Here is a 24102-nt window from a genome sequence, read left to right as displayed (position 1 = left end):
CTTGGTTCAGGTGCAGAACTTTTTATTAAACTTCTTCTTTATCTGTTTATTTGTGCATTTACACATGCAAGCATGTAGTAGAGCCCAACCGATAAAGGATTTTTGAGGCTGATACCACTTATGATTTTAGAGGGGAGAGATTCACAGATTACCGGTTTGACAGCCAATACAGTGAATGTTTGAGTTTTCTATGTGGATTGTGCACTGATAAGACTCTGCAAAGGCTGCTTTCTTAAACAAATAACTTCATTATACATTAAAGATACAATTTATTACATTGTCAACCAATTCCTGGAAATGAAAACTGAAAAAATAAAGAATAAATACAAACGGAATTGTTGGGTCTCTGTAAATCATAAATAAGTCATAGAATGTTGTCTAGACCTACTCTTTACGTAAAATGAGATAACTTTCGTTATGATTACGTTATTTTCACTATAAATAAAATTGAACTGAATTGGATTAAATGAAATAAGCAGCTGAATAGTCATGAAACGTTTAGACCATTTAAATAAAGAACTGCAAAACAACAGCATTTCTAAATCACCCCGGACACAGTTTTCGGCATTACATGTTCTGAAAAAATGCAGATACATATCGAAACATATGTCCATGCTAGGCTTACATCAGCCTATAAAATCAACATTTCGATAAAGTACCAATTACAGGCAAACATTTGGGATACGTGTTTGAAAACTCCTGCACAAGACAAGTTCAAAAATGGATGGAGGGTTTGAAAACTGCCCAAGTAAGTGTGTTTGCTCTGGATCATTGGTGTGCTTTCTCCACAAACTGTCTATTGCTCTGACTTTTTATTGCATGTCACCAATGTGCTGAAATAGCGCAGTTCCTTTGAAGGCACGCAGGTGGATTAAAACAGGGCCTCACATTTGCACGCTGATGATAGTTTGACTGGGCTGGCTTAAGAACAATACAGTGAAACCATTTCATTGCTTTTTACTGCGTTCACAAACAGTCGTTACAATCACAGGAGTTACCCACAAGGCATCTGTCTTATATTGTATCTCCATCCTGATAACTTTTTGGGAACATTCTTGTTCTGGCCTGAACACTGTGCAGTTTAGTGGTCATCTAGTGTGAACTGAAGATTTGGCACCCAATAATGTAATAATTTCCCTAAATGTAATAACATTTGCACCTAACCTGATTGAAAAATGTAATAAAATCCAGTAATGTAATACAATGTCCGCACTGATGTTGTAATAGCATGTTACCGAACAATGCAATACCTCTCAAGTGGGTCTTTTTTTTCATGTAGGTTAGAAGAAGCCTGCTACTCTAGGCTTTATTTGAAATGAACCCATACCTGTACTGATTGGTCGTTGTATAAAGATCGTCCATTAGACACCATCAGACGATAATAAAAGCTGCAGAAGATGGCAAACTGTCGATTTAAACCCTTACAAAATGTTCCTTTTTCGAGTCCACTGTGATTCTGATTGAAACAAATGTTACACTACTGGTGACCTGGGTTTTAGTAGATTTTTGATCAGGTTAAGAACTATATTTTCAGGAAATTATTACATTATTGGTTGCTACATGGACTTCTCTTCCATGTTGGCTTGATTGTAATTGTATTATATTCTTGACCTGTACAAATACATATAAAACACCACAGTTATAGCTCCCCATCCTTATAGTTGTTTGATGTAGAGCAATGAACTCTTTTTGTTACAATTTTAATGCATTGTGATGTATAATTAACATTAACGAACATCAAAGATGTATAATTAACATCAACAAAGAAAGCTTGTGCCTCATGAGGATTTTGGGAACTTAATTTTATTCAACTTTGTTTCCTGCCTCTACGTCCTGTAAACTTTTTCATTTTTTGACCGATCATCAGAGAAAATCTGTATTGATCTTTCAACCCTGTGTTCCAACAGTGTGTGTGTGTGTGCGTGCATGCGTGTGCGTGTGTGTGTGTGTGCGTGTGGGAAATGATAAATGGCTTATTTCGATCTCTCAGCTGTTGAGCCCTCAGCCCGTTTATACAACCCAACGACCAGGGCTTTGTCAGCAGAAACAAATGATCTATCAACACACACCGTACACGCACACATGCACACACACACACACACACACACACACACACACACACACACACACACACACACACACACACACACACACACACACACACACACACACACACACACACACACACACACACACACACACACATTATTTTAGCCTGGTCAGTTGTGAGTATGATGGATTGGACCAGAGGTGTGTCTTGTCTCGGTTATTGATTGGCAGGTATTGGAGTGGCAGAATGAAATATTAATACAGTGAAGACCATCGGCAGTTTGACTGCAAAGGAGAAGGAAAAGGGCAAAGAACGAGAAAGAGAGAGATGTTTGAAAATGACAAAAAAATATATAGCCATACCTGAGGCATGACAGCGTGTACTGAAGCATTAGTAATGCGAGATTCACGTACAGCACTGTATGTGTGACTGAGTATTTTTAAATATGTCTGATATCAGTGTCAAATTCTTATTTTTCTCAATGGAAATTCCCTCCATCTTTGATACATTTCATGTTCACGCACACAGACACACACAGACACAGACACACAGACACACACACGCGCGCACACACACACACACACACACACACACACACACACACACACACACACACACACACACACACACACACACACACACACACACACACACACACACACACACACACACACACACACACACTCAAATCTCCCTCTCTCCTTTTCTCTCTTTCTGTCAAAACCCACATCCTCCTGTGGTTCTTTTTCTCTCCTCCGCTTTGATATCTGAGAACCGCTGACTTATGTGGACAGACAAAGCACACCTTGTCTTTGCCACACTGCATGAGTGTTTTTCATCATATTTTGCAACCTCTTCAACCTGTAATCGTAATCGTAATCGTAATCCCATGCCAAGGATTTGTCCTCAGTAATACACTTTAAACAGTGAGGGTTAAATAGGGTTGAAACATCTCTACACTATTGGACGCAGAGAGGGCACATTATGCAGAAGTGTGTGTGTGTGTGTGTGTGTGTGTGTGTGTGTGTGTGTGTGTGTGTGTGTGTGTGTGTGTGTGTGTGTGTGTGTGTGTGTGTGTGTGTGTGTGTGTGTGTGTGTGTGTGTTATTGATGCAGCACTGCAGAGCAATCTATACTAATGATTTCCCATAGACACCTCAAGTTGATCTGGGAACCAGGGAGAATGGAGTCAAAAGAGACGAATGGAGAGACGGAAGAAAAAATGGAGGAAGGAAAGAAAAGGAACATTGGGATGATAGGATGGAGGGAGATTATGGACTGATAAATACCAGTGATGTGATGATTTATAGCTATTTTTTTTTTGCTTTTAAATTTTTTGTGAAACTGGCACCACCTATTGTAGTTGTGGTTGTAATAAGCCATTGATGGGAGCACCGTTTGGGTTGCCATGTTGTTGTTGCTGCTGCATTATCATGTCAATAACAAAATGCTAATGAGCTTCTCACTTTCTAATAAGACATGAGCAAGTGTTAGTAAGTATTTTGATAATATAAATAATAGGCTATAAATAAACATGTATAAAGTGATACCAAGCAACTGCATGTCTGTGAGCTCTGACTTGAAGCTGCCCTTCATTACTGTACTTCTTGCACGCTGCATGGGAGATACAGTAATTATCCACTTTACCCGATGAAAAGCTAATTTGGGCCCAAAAGACACTTCTTCTAAATTTACTAAAAAAGTAAATAAAAGGTATCAAAGAGATCCTTCTACAGTATTGAAAGTAATTAGGAAGCAGAAATCACAGCTTTGATTCTCTGCCTGAACCTGATTGGCCTTGACCTGACCGGGTTCAGGTCTGGCCTGATTTTTTGGGGCCCAATCATTCATCAACATGTGCATGTGTTTTGCATGCTACCATCAAATTTAGCTATTTTTGTCGCACTTACTGCTGAAATATTATACATTATTTATAATTCATTATTAATGAACTACTGAACCTGCTATATATTCAATAAGAGAGGATAAAAATAAACATCATCAATAGATCAGTTTTTTCACTGTAGCTTTCACTGGTTTTCTTTGAATATGGGATCATACAATAGTCAATGTTTCTGCATACATCAATGTGGGTTAGTATGCATGTGTGTGTGTGTGTGTGTGTGTGTGTGTGTGTGTGTGTGTGTGTGTGTGTGTGTGTGTGTGTGTGTGTGTGTGTGTGTGTGTGTGTGAGAAGCCTAGAACCTGCTCAGTGGAATTTCCTCCTTTCACCTTACATTGTTCAGACTAACAAGGACTCAAAGACACAAGAGCAGGACGGAAACACTCCACACCCTTCAGGGCGTCTCTGAGGAACCATCAGCACTTCCAGGTCAAAAGGCCAGCAGGATGATCTCAAGAGCAGCTCTCTCCCTCTCTCACACACACACACACACACACACACACACACACAAACTCTACAACTGTCTCATTAAAAAAAAAAATTGTAAAACGAGTGAACTTTTCAAATAAGAGCGGAGTCTCGGCCACCGAGAGCCTCTGAAGGATTCTCTTAAAACCTCTGGCAAAGGTTCATTCACAGTCATCCTCTGAAGGACATTCTGACCTCTACGCTAATGAAAATAAAAGCGTTGAAGAGAGCATGAGAACAAATGAAATCATCCATCTCTGTTTATCCTCTCTGTTCTCCCACGCCTGACCAAGGGAAAACACTTATAGTGAAGCCGGGATAAGAAAACAGAGCAGAGGTAGAGAAACTGTCAGGAGTGTTGAGACAAGGGGAAATGGCATTTTCCTTTTAATGATTTCATGTACACATATACAAAAACTATACAAGATAAGAGTCACAAAACTTTACAGGTCTGTTGTTGAAATGACGGCTCTCTGCTGTCTGTCTACTGGTTGGGCAGGTAATGAACAGTGTTTAATGTGCTTAATGAGATCATAAAGATTAACAGTACAGAAAATATTCAGCCCTTACACCAAATCAGTGGACTAAAGGGGATTCTTTGTGGGTTTGTCACAATGGGCCTTTTTAAAAATGTAATAATATGATTTTATATTAACACAAATGTTTTTGGTCATAATGCTGTGGCACAGACAAGGTTGACAGCAATACATCAGTGTTTGTAAAAAGCACGGGTCTGGAAAACACACTTTAAAAGTTGTAAAATTGTACATATCCTAATCAATTTTAACATGAGCTTGTGTGCATGTGTGTGAGAAAGAAGGTTGTGACCTTTACTCAGGCCGGTGGTGAAGCTGCAGATAGAAAGTGTGTGTTTATACACTTACAGCCACATGATCCTCTGTGTGTGTGTGTGTGTGTGTGTGTGTGTGTGTGTGTGTGTGTGTGTGTGTGTGTGTGTGTGTGTGTGTGTGTGTGTGTGTGTGTGTGTGTGTGTGTGTGTGTGTGTGTGTGTGTGTGTGTACATGTGTTATCAAGAGGAAGTGATTATAACTTGGTTAGGGGGAAAACTCCATTTCTTCTGCTATTGTTCAGCTCTTCCTGGTTGTTACAGAGGAAGACAAGACTCCATCATTGTCAAACTTCTCTCTCAAACTCTTTATTCTCTTTCACTTATTTGATCTATTTATTTCACTTTTACCATTTCACTGCAGCTATGTAGCTATACATACAAATGATTCAACAATACATCAGATTTCATTATCTAAACACACACTCACACAGAGGTGAGACGAAAGTTATGTTATACTGCCATCTATTGTCTAAAAAAGGCCAAGACTGGTCAGCCAGTTATTACCGCAAATATATAGTATCCACACCGTGGTAGAGGACAAGGCTTTGAACTCCTTCAAAGGAATAACACCGTGCCATTGATTCAGATATGTGGACGACACACAGGTTCCAAAGAGGTGACCGAATATATAAACTCAGTGGACAGAAACATCAAGTTCACCAGAGAAGAAGTCAAGGACAATAGTTTGCCTTTCTTGGACTGTGACGTCCATATGGAGAATGACAGGAGCCTCCACATTGGGGTATACAGAAAACCCACTCACACAGATCAATATCTACTGTTTGACTCTCACCACCCCCTGGAACACAAGCTTAGTGTTATCAGAAAAAAACACACATAATATCCCTTGTATGGTCTTCACTTTTGTGACCCTCTGATATTCCTCGGGTCAAATTGACCGGGGACATATTTGGTGTTTTAAAAACAAGTCTGATATAATATTTTACTTCATAAACCATTAACATACATTGTCTTTATCTCAATTTCAAACAATAGGGATAGAATATATATTTAATAATTGCAATCAGTCTCTACTAGAACCAATTAACAAGTGGAAGTGGGATTTCTTTTTTTCTGGTGGAGGTGGACACATGACAGAGGGTAAAGAGTGGGGGATAGTGAGAGCTAACAGCTTCTATGTGCTTAGGTTATAATAATGACCTCTGTGAGTGTGTGTATGTGTGTGTAAGCAGGTCAAACTGACCTAAAGACCATATGAAGGATATAAATATGTGGGAATAGCAGCATGTGCTCTATTATCATTATTTTTGTCTGTACATGTTTATCACATAAAATAAGCTAAGGCCATTGAGTTCCAGGTAGAAAAAAATACTTGTTCCATTTCTCTCCTTGCAAGAAACAGAAACGGGTCAATTTGACCCGAATACCATACAAGACCATACACATATACTTGCCAAACCTTATTGACTGCTTAGCATGCGCACAGCCTCACGTGCAATTAAAGCTAATTAGATCCACCTATGTCGGCTCTGTCCCTTATAACCTGCCTGCAGAAGGTGGCATTACGTCTCTATCAGTCTGAGGTCAGCAGAGAGCACGTGTGCCCACCATGCCCACCAAAAGCGTTGTTGTTGACGAGCGGATCTCCAAGTTTAAAAACAAGGGGAAGGATCCAGCCGTAAGTTTATGTTTACTTTTCAAGCTCGTATCTAATTAATTGAATCAACAGCTGCAGCTCGACCCTTCTTGCAGAAACTTCGGGAGAAAAGGATCACGGTGTGCGTGGAGCTGCGCAAAGCTCACAAGGATGAGAGTTTCCTGAAGAGAAGGAACATAACGCTGTCCTCCCTCCCGGATGAGGAGGCCCTCTCTCCGGTCAGTTCGCAGGAACATTTTCACGAATTCCCATCTAACTAAAGTAGAGCCTCTTAACAGTGTCTGTTGTTCCTAGGTGACATTTTTACCCATTGAGGATATCATTGAAGATGTGAACTCCAACTGCAAGGATTCCCAAACCCGAGGCTGTCAGGCAGCCAGGTGAGGATCCTTTACTTCAGCTTTGTGGTGAACCAGTGATTCGTTCCTAATGGAGATACAATGCCTGCGGTTTCAGTTGTCAGTCAAAAGAACTGGTCTGATCATGAAATTGTCTTCATCAAAGGTGACGAATTGGCTTTTTTTTTCTCTCAAAGTACTGTTTGGGGAAAAAAAAGCTGTAAACTGAGGATGCCACCTGGGGCTTTTTGGAAACTGATTTATCTATTTTCATAACTTTCTAACATTGCACAAGAACTTATTGGGCTACTTGAATATCTCTCCAAAGTCACAGCTGTTGAAACTGTGGGAGGGTAGAGTAACATGTTTGCCAGAAATATTTCCTTTATCCTTTCCTTCAGGAAGCTGCTGTCTCAGGAGCGAAACCCTCCTCTGAAAGAGATCATAGATGCAGGTCTGCTGACCCGCTTTGTGTCCTTCCTAGCTATGGATGATGAGCCGGCTCTGCAGTTTGAAGCCGCTTGGGCTCTCACAAACATCGCCTCTGGAACATCTTGGCATACTCAAAAGGTGTGAACCGTACTGAACTTCTATGAAGCCTGAGCATTTTGAGCCTGATACTCTTAACATTTTAAAAAGTGGCTTTTAGTCTGTAAGGCTTTCAGGATTTTTGGTGCGCTTAAATGTTAATCAATGCATTTGTATTTCAGGTGGTGGAACATGGGGCTGTACCAGCTTTCATTGCCTTGCTGGCTTCACCTATGTTGCACATCAGTGAACAGGCAGTCTGGGCTCTTGGAAACATTGCAGGTAAAATGTTAAGTTGACTTTATATTGCCACCATGACTTTGAAGTAATACAACCGATGAATTGGGATGTTTTAATAGAGGTAATGAGATGGGATTTGTTTTGAAATGTATATTATGGACCATATTTATATATTTCAGTGTGATTTGTTGTACTAATATTACTAAATGTAAACTTTTGAAGGTGACGGTGCAGCTTATCGAGATGTCCTGATTGAGTGCAATGTTATCCCGGCCTTACTGGCTCGCATCGCCCCAGACACACCAGTAAGTCAAACTTTTACAAGCAGCTCCAGCTGTGCAAACAAGTGAAGTGGGGGGCTGGGTAGGGTTGAAATGTACAGAGTATGACCACCTCGTCAAAGGGTTGGGTGAAAAACCAAAAGTTCTTTAAACTTGACCTTTTTGAATTGTCAGTTTATCAATGTGGACTCCTTCACTCTTGACCTCTCAAACAGGCCTATTTTGGTAAACCTTAAAGAACACTCTGCTGACAGTGCACTGATTTTATTTTAATTTATTTTTTTTTTGAAGTGAAATGGCTAAAGCGTTCCCCACAAAACTACAATTAATAATTTGGAGTGTTAGGTGTTATGCTTGTAGATACTACAAGTTGAGGATTTGTACCACTAGCCCCCATCAGAGATGAGGTGTCAACTACACTTGTAAATGACATTCATGGCAACATCAAAGTTCTCAAGAAGTTGCAACAAATGCATTTTTTTCTTTAAATACTTCTTCAGATACGCTATCAGAATTGTACTCCTGTGCAATCACAATGAAGTCGAACGAAGCTCATATTTGTCTAAAAGCTTTCTGACTGGACATTAATATGGGAGTGCCTGCTGAAAACCAAACTTATAGAATGCCTCAAATCAGTCAATTATTGAAACATTTAAATTTCCAATTCAGTGTTTGATTCCTCACAACCAGTGATTGACAATTTATCCGATTTCATGCATCTCCTGAGGCTGCAAAAGTCGTTTTATTTTTTTTATACAGCTAATCTCATACAGAGGGCCCCCAAAATCTGTAAACTGACTGGAAAAATCTGTCTTCCTCAGCTGTGGGGCAAAAGTCTACATTTTTGCTGCTGTAGTCTTGTTGGTCATGTTGCTTTTATCACTTCAGATTGGCTACCTGCGTAACTTGACATGGACATTGTCCAACTTGTGTCGCAATAAGAACCCATTTCCACCCTTGTCTGCAGTCCTGATGGTAAGTGAAATATCAGCTCTGTAATAAACAGATCTGTCTGAACATGGTGCCCTAATACCAGTAAGATGACGGCTGTGCTGTAACTGTTCCTGCAGGTGCTTCCCTCTCTGATCCAGTTGCTTCATCTCAGTGATAAGGACATCTTGTCTGATGCATGCTGGGCAATCTCCTACCTCTCAGACGGTGACAATGACCGTATTGATGTTGTAGTGAAAACTGGCATTGTCACTCGGCTCGTGGAGCTCATGAGCCACAAGGAGCTCAGTGTCATGGTGTGTTTTTTTTTTTTCTTCTCAACCCTCCTTAAATGACTATTGCGCTGACTTTTCTCCAAGCACGTTTTCAAGTTTCACGATCTTTAAGTTAATCACTTACCGTCTGACCTCCAGACCCCAGCTCTCCGCTCAGTCGGGAACATAGTGAGTGGCTCAGACCTGCAGACTGAGGCGGCAGTAGATGCTGGAGTTCTGAAAGTCCTACCTGAACTGATGAGGCACCCGAAGGCCAGTGTGCAAAAGGAGGCAGCGTGGGCGTTGTCCAACATCGCTGCAGGACCTTGTAGGCAAATCCAACAGCTCATCACCTGCGGCCTGCTCGCTCCCCTGGTGGAACAGCTCAGAAATGTTAGTAGACTATAACTGTAGAGGAACTTGAAGTAGAAAAAAAAGGAATTTGTGGTCTTGACTGCATTTCGCAAAGTGAAACAAATGTTACAATGAAACAGCTGAATAATGTATGCATCTCTTTTCTTTCTTCTTTTTTTTTTAAGGGAGATTTCAAAACTCAAAGGGAGGCGGTGTGGGCTGTGACAAACTTAACCAGTGGGGGCACTGTGGAGCAGGTGGTCACTCTGGTGCAGAGTGGGGCCCTGGAGGCAATCCTCCACCTGTTGCAGGTCAAAGACTCTAAGGTTATTCTGGTCATACTGGATGCTGTAAACAACATCTTCATGGTGAGGGGTTGGGGGCTCAACTTTTTGCATCATTTGTCATATCTTGAAAGGGCAGAGATGTGTTCAGTACTGTACATGACTTTACAGGCAGCAGAGAAGCTCGGCGAGACGGAGAAACTTAGCCTGCTGGTTGAAGAGCTGGGAGGACTGGACCACATTGAAATGCTGCAGAACCATGACAATGATTCGGTGTACCAGGCTGCTCATACCCTCATAGAAAAGTACTTCAGTCAAGTAAGTAGCTGAACGCACGACAATTTCATACCAAAAATGTTGGAATACATTTCTTCTTTCCTTACAGCTTTCTAGCTAAATTTGTGACGTTCTTGGAAAACTTTGCATTAACCTTTCCATATACTGTGTGAAGGTGATTGTACAGTGTAACACTGTAAAGGTCTCCAACATAATGCTTTTGAAAGCTGAAAATGTTCTCTTCTCCTAGGGTGATGTCATGGAAATCAAGGTCAACAGTACAGATGATGCATTTGAATTTAAGACCCCTGATGTAAAGGCAACCTTTGAATTTTAAACTCCAACTATTGTATGTGTTTAATATCGAATAAATAAAGTTGTACATTCACTGTAAGTATTTTGATCACGAGTTCTTGCACATTAACCGACGCACAAACAACATAGTTGAAGTGTTTTGAAAGACTTACCTACTCGTCCCGGTAGCAGCACCTCTCATAGTAAAGCCACTCACCGAAAGGAAGGAGCCCATTGATTTGTAGGGAATCTTATCACTACACTGCAGAGGTTTGGTGTTCTCGAAGTATTAGTGGTTTTAATGCATTCACCATGCTGCCCCGAGCTAATCAGGGTTTTAGCCGCATGCGTCTGTTGGCGACTGTCCGGTATATTGCCGTTAATGGTGTTTACATGTAGAGAAAATTGTCTTGCTGGCCTAATTGAGTGGATTTGCCTAAAGACCCTGTGATGTTGCGCTGAAATTTCACTTAAAGGTTATACATAAATGTATTTAACTTTTAAAAGCCTCTGGGCATGCAGAATTTTACTGCTTTGCTTCGTTACATAGTTGAAGGTAACGGTATGTTATGTCAGAAAAATGGTCATTTCAAGTGAGGAATCACCAACATGCTTTTTATGCAATATGGACTTAAATTCCAGGAATCCTTTGCATTTCACACAACCCACAAATGCCACTGCTTCACAACAGCAGGGTAAATGATGGCATAAGTACCAGGTAGGCTTAGTTTTTCTGACAAAGAACCTAAATGAAAACTGCTGCCCAGATGTGCTCTCTCCATCTACACTCTTAAGACTCAAAATGGTTGTGCTGATGCTGTATACCTGTGTAGGCGTTTTTTTTTTTTTTCACACAAACGGGGATCAAGGGACAGATCCTGAATTTATTATGGTGTTATCAATTCCCATCCCTAGTTGTAGTTTGTCTCTGCTTCAGTACAATTGATATACCGTAGTGTGCTGTTCAAAGCATTGAAATTACATTTTAGAAATACAGTTGTGTTCTGTTGTGGGAATTTTGGATATTGTAATTCATAATCAGTTTTGTCAGGTCAGACAGTTCAGTGTCTCCTCTCTCACCTTAATGGATAATGCAAATAACTCATGATGATATATTGGCATATTTGTGCATCTGTACTCTGTGTTAGAGACCTTGTGATGAGAGAGGTTCAGAATTGTAATGTCTAAGGCATGTTTTTGTTTGGTCTAAAGAAATCACCTAACCAACTAACTAATTTGTCTGCAGAGGAAAATGCTTTGGCAAAATAAACCACGGAGAAAAAGCTGATCCTGTTTGTTGATCTTTATTGAAGAATCTATTTCCACAACAGTTCAAAATGAGTAAAGCTCAAAATCCTTAGCTTTTATTTCCATACATGCAAATGAACTGGGAACACTTTGCATTTCAAATTAAAACATGAAGAAAACTTTATCAAATGTAACCCTTTACAGAGAAGAAAAAAAGAACATTAGGCTGTTCAAAAAAATAGTATCTATTTTTTTCCCAAACTCAAACATTTACTGTATAAACTGAAAAATGCATTGAGTTTTAGCTTTCCTGTGAATCACTGAACTAATATTTCATTGTATAACCTTTCTGGTAACTGCTGCACAGCATTTTTCTTTTTTTCACTTTCTGTAAAGTCAATTTAATGAATGTCTTCATGGTTTGCTTTGGAAAAGAGTGCAGTGTTTCCAATGCATTTGCATGTAAAGAAATAAGTTAAAAGGAATTTCAGCTTTACTCTAAATCACACTTATTTTAAACACAACTGTGTACTACTACTACTATTTAGCAATCAAAGTCAGAATTAATTTTAAATCAGTCATTTCGTTTTGAAACAAAACTACACATGCAAGCGACCATGGGGCTAGGCTGCATCCTTACAAAGACATAATTATGTGAGCTGAATAAAATTACTTGGAGCACAGGCAGAAGAAATAAATGTATTGCAGAAGGTTGCCATTTCTCAGGTTTTTATGCGGCCATATTAGGCAGAATTTTAGATTTACAGTATTTTAAAGTATCCCCAGAAAATCAGTTTTTTTTTCTTTTCAAACTCTGCGGGGTTAAGGTCTGCTGACTGCAGAAGGAAATCCTTGCAAGTCAGCTCTTTCTGAAGACTTCAAATAGACCTGGCATACAGTCATGTTCAAAATAATGGCAGTGTGAAAAAGTGAGTAAAGCTGAATTTCCTTTTGATAACTTTTCTTCCTCCACGCAGATCGCTGGAAACAATGCATATTCTATTCTAAATCAAAACATGAAGAAAAATGTATTAAATGTGTTATTACTTTACAAAAAGTGAAGAAAAAAGGATTAGGCTGTGCAGCAATTACCAAAGAAAGGGGTTATAAAACTAAATATTAGTTCAGTGATTCACAGGAAAGCTAAAACTTCATGCATTTTTCAGTTTATACAGTAAATGTTTGAGCTGGTAAAGAAAATGGAGATACTGCTATTTTTTGAACAGCGTAATATACTTTTTTCTTCACTCTCTGTAAAGTAATAACAAACTTGATAACATTTTCATGTTTTAATTTGGAACAGAATGTAAAGTGATCCCAATGCAATTGCATGTATGTAAATAAAAGCTCTTATAAGGATTTTGAGCTTTACTCACTCTTAATCACACAGCTATTATTTTGAACACAACTGTCCACTCATTACAACAGTATCCCCTGTGAGCAGTTTAGATTCTGATCATTTATGCAGAAGATGGTAGTTCTGATGAAAACTGAACGCATCTTTTTTCCACATACTCAAATCTCCAAACCCGTGCCCGTAAAACCGAAACAATATAAAACTGCCTTGCAACTTCAATCTTTTGGAGTTGATGAAATGGACAATGGGTTTTTGCTGGCTACCTAAAAATATCTGGGGAAATCCTTGTTAAGTACATGAGTGGAGGTTTGGCTTGACTCCCGCCCCAGCTCTGGTATAAGAAGATGACTGCCATCATACAGACCAAAGACCTCACTGGCTCTGACAGTTGCCTGGTAAGATCAAATGGAGGGATTCTTTTTTCAGATTGTTCATGTCTTTAGTGCATCATGAATGTGATGATTTATATTTTGAGTGAAAGATGTCTGGTGCTAAAAAATGCCGTTTACTTTTTAGGTATCTGCAATCATGTTGAAGGACAGTTTGCTGATGTTTATCCCCCTCTGCTGCCTCTGTGTGAATGCAAAGATGGTAAGATAAATAATACAGTAACATGCCACAAATATCCACTAAAGTTACAATATCCCGCCACTTTGTAAAAGTTTTGTATCACTGATTTTTTTTTTTTTTTGCTGATGCCTTGCTGGTTCAATGGTTTCAAAAGTAGCAGTTTAAAGTATCTAAACCTTATTACCCTCAAAAATCTTTTAATGTGATGAAGTGATCACTGGTCAGGGACATTTTATATCAGATGTGAGAGGCAGAAGATCTGCAGTTGGTGAGTTCAGCTTTGCAAATATGGGAAAACTGTTACTACTACTGAAATACTGAGGTCATGAGTCTGGATCCCTCCACACAATTTGACCATGTAAAAAACAAAATGAAGATTTAGTTTGAAAAGGGAATGCATTTATATGTGGAAAATGTAGGATCGTGATTTTTTCAAAAGTTTAAGCCATACTAAGGACTGATCAAACTAACTAGACTTTAGCCATGTAGCGTGGACAGGGTATGAATGGACAGTGTGAGTGCGCCCTTAGAGTCAGGATATCATTTTTCTTATCCGTTTCCTGTGAGTCCAGTGCTAAATTGTCCCTTTCTACAGTTTTAATCCATTGTGTTTTGGTCTATAAGTACTCTGATTTAACTATTAGGTGTAAAACTGGAACAGCCTTAAGTATTCCACTTAATGTTAGCATTTCAGACCTGTGCGAAGGTCATGCCCTACCTCGCAATGTTAACGAAAGTGAAAAACAATTTGTGTATCCACCCATGATTCAGATCTGCTCTAAAATATAATGGGTTCTCGTGCTACACCCTTTCATTAAGTTTCATTTTTTTTTTAAAGGGGGTCAGTAATTTTTCTTTAATCCTGCTGATAAAGACTCAACAGAAAACATAACCTCCTTGGTGAAAGTAAAGTGTAAACTGCATTATTCCAATAAAACATGTTTTGATTTTTTTTCTACAGTTGTCTGAACATAACACTATAAAGGCCCTTTTGAAAAGCTCTGATTTCCAAAAGGTGGATGTTGAGACATACTCTCCACAGGAGGCTACAAAGGAACCATCTTTAGCATCTGAAGATCCTGTGAATGCTCAAAATACCTCCATTCAGGGAACCACAAACGCCTCATTGAAGGCATCTGGTGCCTTAGTGCAGGTCCCATCAGGTCTGTCCAGGCTCATCAGAATCCCCCTGAGCCTGTCTACAGACTCTGTCGATGACATGTATTACGGCTGCTCCCAGAGGATGCTGATCAAAGTGAAACGTCACTACCTACCTAGAAGCACCAGGGAAGGTCTGCACTCCATATACACAAAACTTTGTGCCCTCAAAGCCATGAAGAATAAGGACATCTATGACTCGCTTTCCTGGAACCATTTCAAGGCTCTGTGTGCCTACACTGCAGGGTCATATGATGACTTAAACCAAGCTGTCCGCAAGGGGAAGGCTTCCTACAAGACCTCATTTGAATTCCATGCCCTCCACTTCCTGCTTTCTGACGCCATCCGGCTCCTAAAAATGAACCAAAGAAGCTGCTTCACCACTTACCGGAGAAGCAAACTGCTCTACAGCGGGGAATTGGGACAAACCATTCGCTTCGGCTCATTCGCCTCCAGCTCCCTCAACAAGGACTTGCGTCAGTTTGGACAGAGGACCTGCTTTGAGATACACACATGTTTCGGCGCCTACCTCAAGTCCTATTCAGAGTTTGACTCAGACGAGGACGAAGTACTGATTCCTCCCTATGAGATGTTCAATATTGTTTCTGTGGACGTGTCAGGAGAGAATGATTTACACTGTGATGCTTTGTACAAGCTTGAGACTGCTGGGGTTTACAGCGGCCTCAACTGCCAAGCTGCATTACTTTAATACATCAGTGTTATTACTCACCTGATCAGCAGCCTCACCAGGCAACAATGATTTATTGAGATTTAATAGGAAGCAAAACAATCATGTTCATTTAGATTGTATAGCACAATATTCCTCAGCAGATGGAGTTTGCCAGTTGTCATGAAATGAAAGTCATGTGCCCTTTTAAATACATTTTGTGTTTCTACTATAACATGTTTAAATGCTTTAATGTTTTAAAAAACATGTCAATTGTCAATTTATGAATTCTTTAAGAAGCAAAGTTTCTGGGAAATTGTGTTAAATTTGAAAAACAAACAGATTTATTTTTGACAAAGTAGCTTAAGTTTTTTTTTTTTTACAGTAAGATATAAGAAGCAACATTTTGGAACATTTCATCATTAAAAGAAAATATCTGATAACTACTTACTGGCTTCATATTAAAGTATCTTAAGTGTTTAATGCTTGTAACAGAAAATAAAGATGCGTGTATACATTTCTACACTACTTGAAAAAAAAGATGTGGAGAAGGATTATAAAGTCTCAAAATCATCTGTCAAATCATTCTGATGAATGGAAGTGAAAAAAATAAATAAAAACTAACAAACAGAACTTTTACATGATATTTGTGTAGACATGTTTTACACATTTTCAGTCTCATCATAGCATGATTCAGAATATATGGACAATGGCAGCTTGTATTAAACATTTAACAGAAATAGTCCTCAGATATGTCCATTAACCTATTATATGTGACAGAAATCTGTGGGTCCCACAAAAAATCCTAAAATTCAGTTGATTTTGTGTTCTAGTCAGAGAGCGACTCCATAATACACTATTCTACGCAAGACTGTTTTCAAGTTTCGATATTGTGCCTTCCTTGACTTGCTCACTGCCAGGGTGAATCTATGTATGCTTCAAATGAAACAGGAAGTGTAGCAATAGGCAGTAGACCGGAAAGGCAATCTGGTAAAAAAATATACAGTCGTTCAAGCTGAGGTCAGTAACAGCTGTTTAAAATAGAAATTACCACTGTAACAGCCTGAAAGTGTCACACAGGAGAGTGATATGGCCCCTTTTTTGTCAGAATGAAGTGTTTTATAAATAAATACCAGTAGGTGAAGGGTTTGTCAGAACAAAAAAAATCTTGAACCTGAGTGTGTGTGTTTGTGTGTGTGTCTACATCTTCTCGTAGTTGAGTTCATGTCCACAGGTGGTGCAGGTTTTCTTGTAGAGGTCGTCCTCTGGATCCACCACCTCTTCTGGTCCGTACTGATGTTGGTGAACGCTTGTGTCTTTGGTCCACATACTGCTCCTCACTGCCCTGCGCAAATCTGACATACAAACACACATACAGTACGTTTCAAATGTCTGGACACTATCTCATGCACTTGAGACGTAAATGAAACATCAAGAGTTTATCGTCCCACATCCAAATGTTGAGTTTTTTGATGTTTGTAAAATGGGTAGCTCAAGCAATCTGATTGTGATATAATAACCACCAACAACGGATATGACGTCTAATTTCTTTGCACAATTATATCATTCTGCATCTGAAAAAAACCATTGCCTTGCCTTCAGACACCCCTTTACAACAATTAACCGATATCTGAGCTCCCTTCAGACTCACCACACTGGAAAAAACACAGGAGTTGCTGGTCGATCGTGGCCTCGATCTGTAAGTTTGTTTGCATTATTGTGTGACTTTGGTGAATGCTAGTTGCTAGTGTAGACGATGTTCATGTTCCTTAGCAACCGCCTCAGTGTGTGCAGGCAGCTAGCACAGGAGGGCCATACACCACGGCCTGTCGTCAGTTACTGCTTAATCACAAAAAGCATAATAACAGACTTGGTAAATGGGCTCGAACTGGAAACACACCTTTGACCTTCTTGTTGAAGCGTTTTTGTTTCTGCACCTCTTTGTTCTCTTCCCTCGTCTCTTTGGCTTCCTCCAGGGCTTCCTTCGAACCCCACACCTCCAAACACCTCTTCTCCACCTGGGTACCACATGCAAATACACAGTTCACATGGACTTATGAAAACATAGAGAACAATGAAGGGTTGTTTGGCCTTTGATCAAAATGTTTGTGGCTTTAATTTTGAGCTGCAACTAACGATTCATTTTTATAATAGAATAGATTTAATTGTCCACAAGGGCAGAAGTGTGTCTTTGGTTCACCAAGCGCAAGAAACAACATTAAAAAAGCTGCATTAAAAAGTCATTAAAAACAGTTCATGCTGATGTCTTTAGCTTAAACCCCATCAGTCAGTTTGTTGAGTAAAGAATTTTGATGGCACCTGGGAATGAAGAACATCTGAAATACATTTTTAGTTGCCAGAGGGACTCAATATCGCCTCCTGGAGCTCAAGAGCTCAAACGAGCTGAAGAGAGCATGAGATCAGCCAGAATACTCCAAGCTTTCTTCCACATCCTTTCTGTAAAAAGTGGACTCCAGGGCTTTTGGGGTTTGCAAACTATTTTAGTTTTCATTAACATATTCATAGAAAAGGTATCCTTTAGATCTACAGGTGACAAAACGAGGCAGGAAGGTGAAAACTCAGAGCAACAGCTCAAAATGAAAAGTTATTCAATTTAAATTTCAGAGGAAAACAGTTTTTGATGAAAGACTACTTGATGGATTGTTGCAGCACTACTTTGGTTTGTTCACAGCTTGATAATTTCATTATTTCTATACGGGTCTAAAAATAATATTTCAGTGTTTTTAAATATTCGGTTTCCCGCACATCTACTGCCTTGACAGAGACACAAATTGCAATAAGCTTCTTTATGTTTTATGCTTAATTGTTATAATTCTTGACGTGATTTTCATAATGCAGATAGATTTCATGCTGTCATATCAATGAGGAGGACAAAATAGATCAAAATACACAAAGACAATGAAAGTGACAGTAACCTCAAATTACAAAACTCCTAGGAGGAAAATATTTTCCCCCAAACCAGCTGGTAAGTAGGTCTGGTTTGGGGGGGGGGGGGGGGGGATACCATGCCCACAGTTAAATGTTAGTGTATGTATAATGTATAATAGTTTTACTTATTAGGTTTTAGTGTTGTGTGATACAAAATAACCTGGACTTATTTAGAGCAGTTGTAATATGATAAATTACATTTAAGATCATAATGAAAACTAAAGAAAGTTGAATTAGAGCACCAGCAAATTACAATTTTACACACACACGCACCTGTAGTTTGAGGTAGAGCTTCATGTCTCCCCAGCGTGGGTTATGAGGGTTTTTCTTCAGTATGAACCTGAGTGGAGGCTCTCTCTTGTCCAGGTCACAGTCCTGCAGCAGGTAGTTCTGCTTGGACTCAGTCCTGGAAATCAGCTTATGCTTCTCATCGTTGTCTCTGAGGGGGAAACAGGCTTTCACTGTTATTCATTTGATTGGTTTTCAGTGATGGGATTGTAAAAATAATATCAAAATAATAATAAGTAACAATCTAACGAGAAACAAAAAAGCCCCCCTAAACTACGGGTATCTATAGGTTAGTTGAATTTGAGACCAAATAAGATAAAAGCTGTTTTACCGAGTAAACATCACTGTTCAAAGATTTGACTAAAAGAAAGACCAATCTTAAGAGGTGTTTAGGTTTAACCATTTTATTTTCAACTGGGTTACCTTGGTAAACTATGTTTCTTTATTTAGGGGAGCAGGATATTTGTTACACAGTTTGAGAATAGAGCTTTTAGATGGCTATGTTAAGCAAAGTACATCAATTCAAATGTATTATCAACAGCTTAGTTTTTTTAGAGAGGGGAAAATATAGTATGTGATTAGTATCAGTATCAGCAAATACCCAAGTCCGGATATTGGACAATGAAAAAGTAGAGCCACAATTAAAAATATTGCTGGTAAAGTATTGCATGTTTTAAAGTCATTGTAGCATCATATACAGATTTCTAGGCCGGCCTGGTGATAATACAACTTCAGAAAGAAAAAATAATATCTAATTATTTCACATATTTCAGATATTGGGTTAGCATGTGAATTAATATACCTTACTTTCCAACTTTGCCTCAAAAAAACACAGCACAAATCTGCATTAGAATGTAAAATATGGCAAATTCAAACAGTAGAAATGGTGGTCCTCATTGTGTGTGTGTGTGTGTGTGTGTGTGTGTGTGTGTATACCTGCACTTGTCACAGACAGACAGGTCAAAGCTGTTGCTGAGGTACGAGTCCATAAAGGGTTTTTGACAATCATCACACATCAGGTAGTCTTGCTCAATCACTGGAGCTGCAAACAAGAAACAAATACATTAGACAACGCGCGCAACACACACACACACACACACACACACACACACACACACACACACACACACACACACACACACACACACACACACACACACACACACACACACACACACACACACACACACACACACACACACACACACACACACACACACACACACACACACACACACACACACACACACCTGGCTGATGCACAACCTTCCTGGTCCTCTGCTCTTCCTCTCTGTCCTCCTCCTCCTCCTCGATAAAGAAGCCGGCACCGGAGTCGATGGTTCTGGAGACTTTGGCCGAAGTTGCGCCCTCCACAGCGGACAAAGGGCGGCTCGCTAGTCGGGCTTGCCGGAGCATCAACGCCCGCTGCCGGTTGCGCTCGATTTTAGCCCGCATTGCTGCAGAAAGCACAGGTTTGGGACTCTGTTCTGGGGCGGGACCGGCAGCATCCACCCCCTCTCCTGACGGATCCATGCTGCTCTCTGAAACAGTCACCACATAGCAACGAATGAATGACTCTGCAGACCAGTCGTGTTCTGTCACTTTGTTGTTACAAAACTGACAGTCGGCATGCTTCCTGTTGTTTCTTCTTCGTCTTTTTTTTTTTGAAAGTTTTAGGTGCATTACTGCCACCTTCTGCTTGGGAATGTAAAGGAGCAGAGTCCTAATCCTACTCACTGGTGTCACATTAGTGTTGTTTATAATAATTCAATCTGCTGTTGCATCTGCCACTTGACAAGCTCATGTCTTAATATTAAATATCTAAACTCCAGTTTTAGATTCTCCTCTTATATTCAAATGTGCATTAAGATTGTTTTTGTTTGCAACAGTTGTTTCCACTGGACACATCAGCCAAAAACCTGTGTGCTATATTTAGAATATTTTCACCGCTTTATCTTGGTGTCAGACTGTCCTGTTCAAGTTTATACACGGGGAACTGAAGCCATTATTTATGTTCTCCTCAAAGCCACCAGACTCCTTGGACAGAAACAGTCATTTTACCCCACAGAACACGGGAGTTGCTGGTCTACTGCTGCCTCGATTGGTTAGTTTGTTAGTTAGTTTGGTTCGTTTCTAACCCTTTAAAAGGTCACACAATGAGACAAACAAACTAAGCGAGTCTGGTGGCTTTGATGAGACCGTATAATGATTTCAGTCCCCCGTTTAAAAGGGCTGTCAGTCACCTAGTGGTACATTGCGTAGCTTACGTGCCTGTCCTCCTGCCTGCTTCTCCAAACTGGAGGTTTAACATAGAGATGGGGAGCAAAATCTGTTGTCCTCATTCTGTGTAAAAGCATTTTCTAAAGTTAAATTGAGGTTGATTTGATGGTTTTAATGTATTCAATGTGCTTTGTAAATAAATTTGATTGGATTCTCTTTATGTGATACTAAAGGGCAGATGACTTGCCCCAGCTGAGACAAGGAAGTTTGTCACTCTAGCCAATTGTTTGACAGACAAGTAAAGCACAGTGAAGGCCCTCACTTGTCAATGAACACAGATACTCAGCAGACAGGTGAGCATGTCCTTCATTGGTTGTCAACAGGTGTCCAGTGAATCCCTGTTGCATCACGCTGATCTTGGCCGCGGGCCACACATGCTGCAGTAAGAGGCTTGTGTCAAAGTAAATCAGATCACCTCTTGATAGATGACACTGCAAATCTGATCAGTGTTGTGTGGGAGCTTGAATGGTAAGGTGACCTGGCTTTTTAAGTGGGTTGTTAGATTTAAATTGTCCTAATCACCAGTCCCAAATTAGATTGATTATCTATATTATTCTGTGTAAAAGTAATAAAATATAATAATAGTAATCATTGAGAATGTAGGCTAAATTATAAAGAAAGGATGACTGGTTTCAAATCATTTCTTAAAGGACCCATATTGTAAAAAGTGAGATTTTTATGTCTTTTATTTATTATAAAGCAGGTCAAGGTGCTATATAAATACTGTGAAAGTATCAAATTGCTCAATACACAGAGTAATGCCCACAGCCCATATTCAGAAACTGTGCCTTTAAACAAGCAGGACTTCTTTACAGTTGTGATGTCACAACTATACATGTATTAAGTGCTGCTACAGTCGTTCCCCGACTGCAATGACACTGCAGAGATGCCAAGAGGGTTGCCTGTGAGGACCCGGGAATGCTGACCAATCAGAGCAGACTGGGGTTTTTTTGGAGGGGGTCTTCAAGTTCTTTGTTTTATCTTTACACTAAAACATGTTCTAGAAACCATAAGTATGAACCTGAACTGGTCACTGGCAGCCCCCTCGCTCTAACATCTCTCCTTAATTGCATGTATGTCCTGTCTATGCATGTGTGTATTTCGGGCCTGTGTGTGTAACATGATTAATAATAAGAGTGAAAAAATTAAATTTCCCCGTTGCGGGATAAATAAAGTAATTCTTCTTCTTCTTCTTCTTCTTAAAATGAACATAATATGTGACGTTTGACATCACAAAAAGTTTCTAAACCTTCCCCACAGTTAGCATCAACGGATACCAACGATGAAAATTTGAGGTTTCATTTATTGGATTGTATAACACTTTATACATAGTTGAAAGATATATGTTTTTCACAGTATAATACACAATTCAAGTAGTACATTAATATGATTCCATACTTCCATAAAACGCATAAGGGAAATACAAAAGCATTTTACAGTTTGTCTTGGTGTTCAAACTGGTCAAGGATGAATTCTTATAGATATTTCTCATTCATACACACATTTCTCACAGTCACATGATCCATTGAAGCAAGAACGATGATACTATAAACCGTGCTAAGTTAAAATGATACTAAATAGAGAGTCTAGGTCTAGAGTCTGAGAATAGAAGTTGTGTTGTAGTTAAACTATGATTACACATAGGTGCTTATATACAGTCTTACATTATAGTTTACAATTCTTTTATACACATAAATGCAGAATGAAACACACATTTTTAACTTTGCAAGATATACAGAATAGTTGGGGTAAATTTTATGATGAAGGACATTCTTTTAATTTTTTATTTGGACAAAAAAGTTGCTTATAAACTTGTGAAAACATACAAATAAAAAATGGATTTGGTTAACACAAAATATGGTATTTAACCCTTTGGGTGTGTTAAACTGATACTGCCATGGCCATCTAATGAGGAAAATCCGATGCATTTATCTTAAAGAAATAAAATGTCTATGTTAACCTGAAAGAAAATTCATTCCTGAGTAAAACTGAGTGATCAAAACAAAATATAGCGTACAAAAGTTCAAGAAATGTTGAAACAGTACACTGTCTGCCTGAGGTTGTGCTGTAACACCTTAACCTTTTAACAAGTATACCAATAAAAAGCAGAGGAGGACGATGTTCAGAGACGTCTACTGTATTGTTGAGCATTTCTCCAAGACTGATGGAGCATGTTGAACATTGCTGGGCGAATAAAATATAAAATATCGGCCATATTCAATTGTGCTTCATATATTTGAATAGAAAGCAAGCAACATAGGGAAAAGGAATGGTGTGTGTTGTAGCTTGTATGAGGGCAGCCATGCAGTTCAGCATGCACCAGGTGGTTCAACTGATGAAGACAAGATGGATGACATTGATGTGACGATTGAGGCCTTAAATAATTCTGCCTCACATCAGCGAGCATGTTTCTTTCCATCTGTTTTAAAGACTTTGCTCATTAAAATAAAATAAAAGGAACTAACATAACAAAACTCCATCTGGATTTAAAATAAAGGGAAAATGCAAAATTGTTAATAGAAACAGATTCGAATTTGAGTTACAGTCACTTCTTTATTGTGTTGTTCTTTAATTGTCTTCAATCTTTTTTGCAGCCTCTTCAGAATATTTAAATTTGATTAGTTAATCGAAACACATTTAAATGGAACGATACCAATTGTTTTTTTTTACTACAGCAGTGAAGTTACATTTATACTTTTTGCTCATCTTAAAACTAATAGAGAGGGATTAGAAGAAAACAATATTTTCAAAATATATAAATGTCACAGAAGTTTTGTTTTACAATAAAAATGTGGGCTTACTTGATTTTTTCGTATAATAATTTTATTCTAAGATTTCAGTCTGACATAGTACACAAGGATGTATGTGAGCGTAGAGGCTCGATATGTTATACAGTA

General features: G+C 39.1%; 3 protein-coding genes across 3 annotated transcripts; 2 read left to right on the top strand and 1 right to left on the bottom strand.

Moving 5' to 3' along the window:
* Positions 1 to 6840: 6840 nt before the first annotated feature.
* On the top strand, positions 6841 to 10731 carry kpna7 (karyopherin alpha 7 (importin alpha 8); the record flags this gene model as incomplete). The annotated part of the gene is made up of 12 exons (XM_083926430.1): positions 6841 to 6909; positions 6984 to 7106; positions 7183 to 7268; positions 7628 to 7796; positions 7937 to 8036; positions 8217 to 8299; positions 9164 to 9250; positions 9346 to 9522; positions 9640 to 9873; positions 10020 to 10202; positions 10290 to 10436; positions 10645 to 10731. The coding sequence occupies 12 exons, from the start codon at positions 6841 to 6843 to the stop codon at positions 10729 to 10731; spliced, it is 1545 nt and encodes a 514-aa protein (XP_083782556.1).
* A 2906-nt stretch (positions 10732 to 13637) lies between these two features.
* Positions 13638 to 15730, top strand: LOC310956247 (ecto-ADP-ribosyltransferase 4-like; the record flags this gene model as incomplete). The annotated part of the gene is made up of 3 exons (XM_083926416.1): positions 13638 to 13688; positions 13810 to 13884; positions 14825 to 15730. 3 exons carry the CDS (start codon positions 13638 to 13640, stop codon positions 15728 to 15730), a joined length of 1032 nt encoding a protein of 343 aa, XP_083782542.1.
* Positions 15731 to 16880: 1150 nt separating this feature from the next.
* xpa (xeroderma pigmentosum, complementation group A) lies at positions 16881 to 20458 on the bottom strand (the record flags this gene model as incomplete). Its single annotated transcript, XM_083934639.1, has 5 exons — positions 16881 to 17043; positions 17589 to 17706; positions 18911 to 19076; positions 19862 to 19967; positions 20176 to 20458. The coding sequence occupies 5 exons, from the start codon at positions 20456 to 20458 to the stop codon at positions 16889 to 16891; spliced, it is 828 nt and encodes a 275-aa protein (XP_083790765.1). The 3' UTR covers positions 16881 to 16888.
* Between the last annotated feature and the right edge of the window lie 3644 nt (positions 20459 to 24102).

The sequence above is a fragment of the Echiichthys vipera genome, assembly GCF_963691815.1.
Source record: "Echiichthys vipera genome assembly, chromosome: 2".
Taxonomy (NCBI): domain Eukaryota; kingdom Metazoa; phylum Chordata; class Actinopteri; order Perciformes; family Trachinidae; genus Echiichthys; species Echiichthys vipera.
Note: the sequence above shows the minus strand (reverse complement) of the source record. Positions and strands in the feature narration are given on the sequence as shown.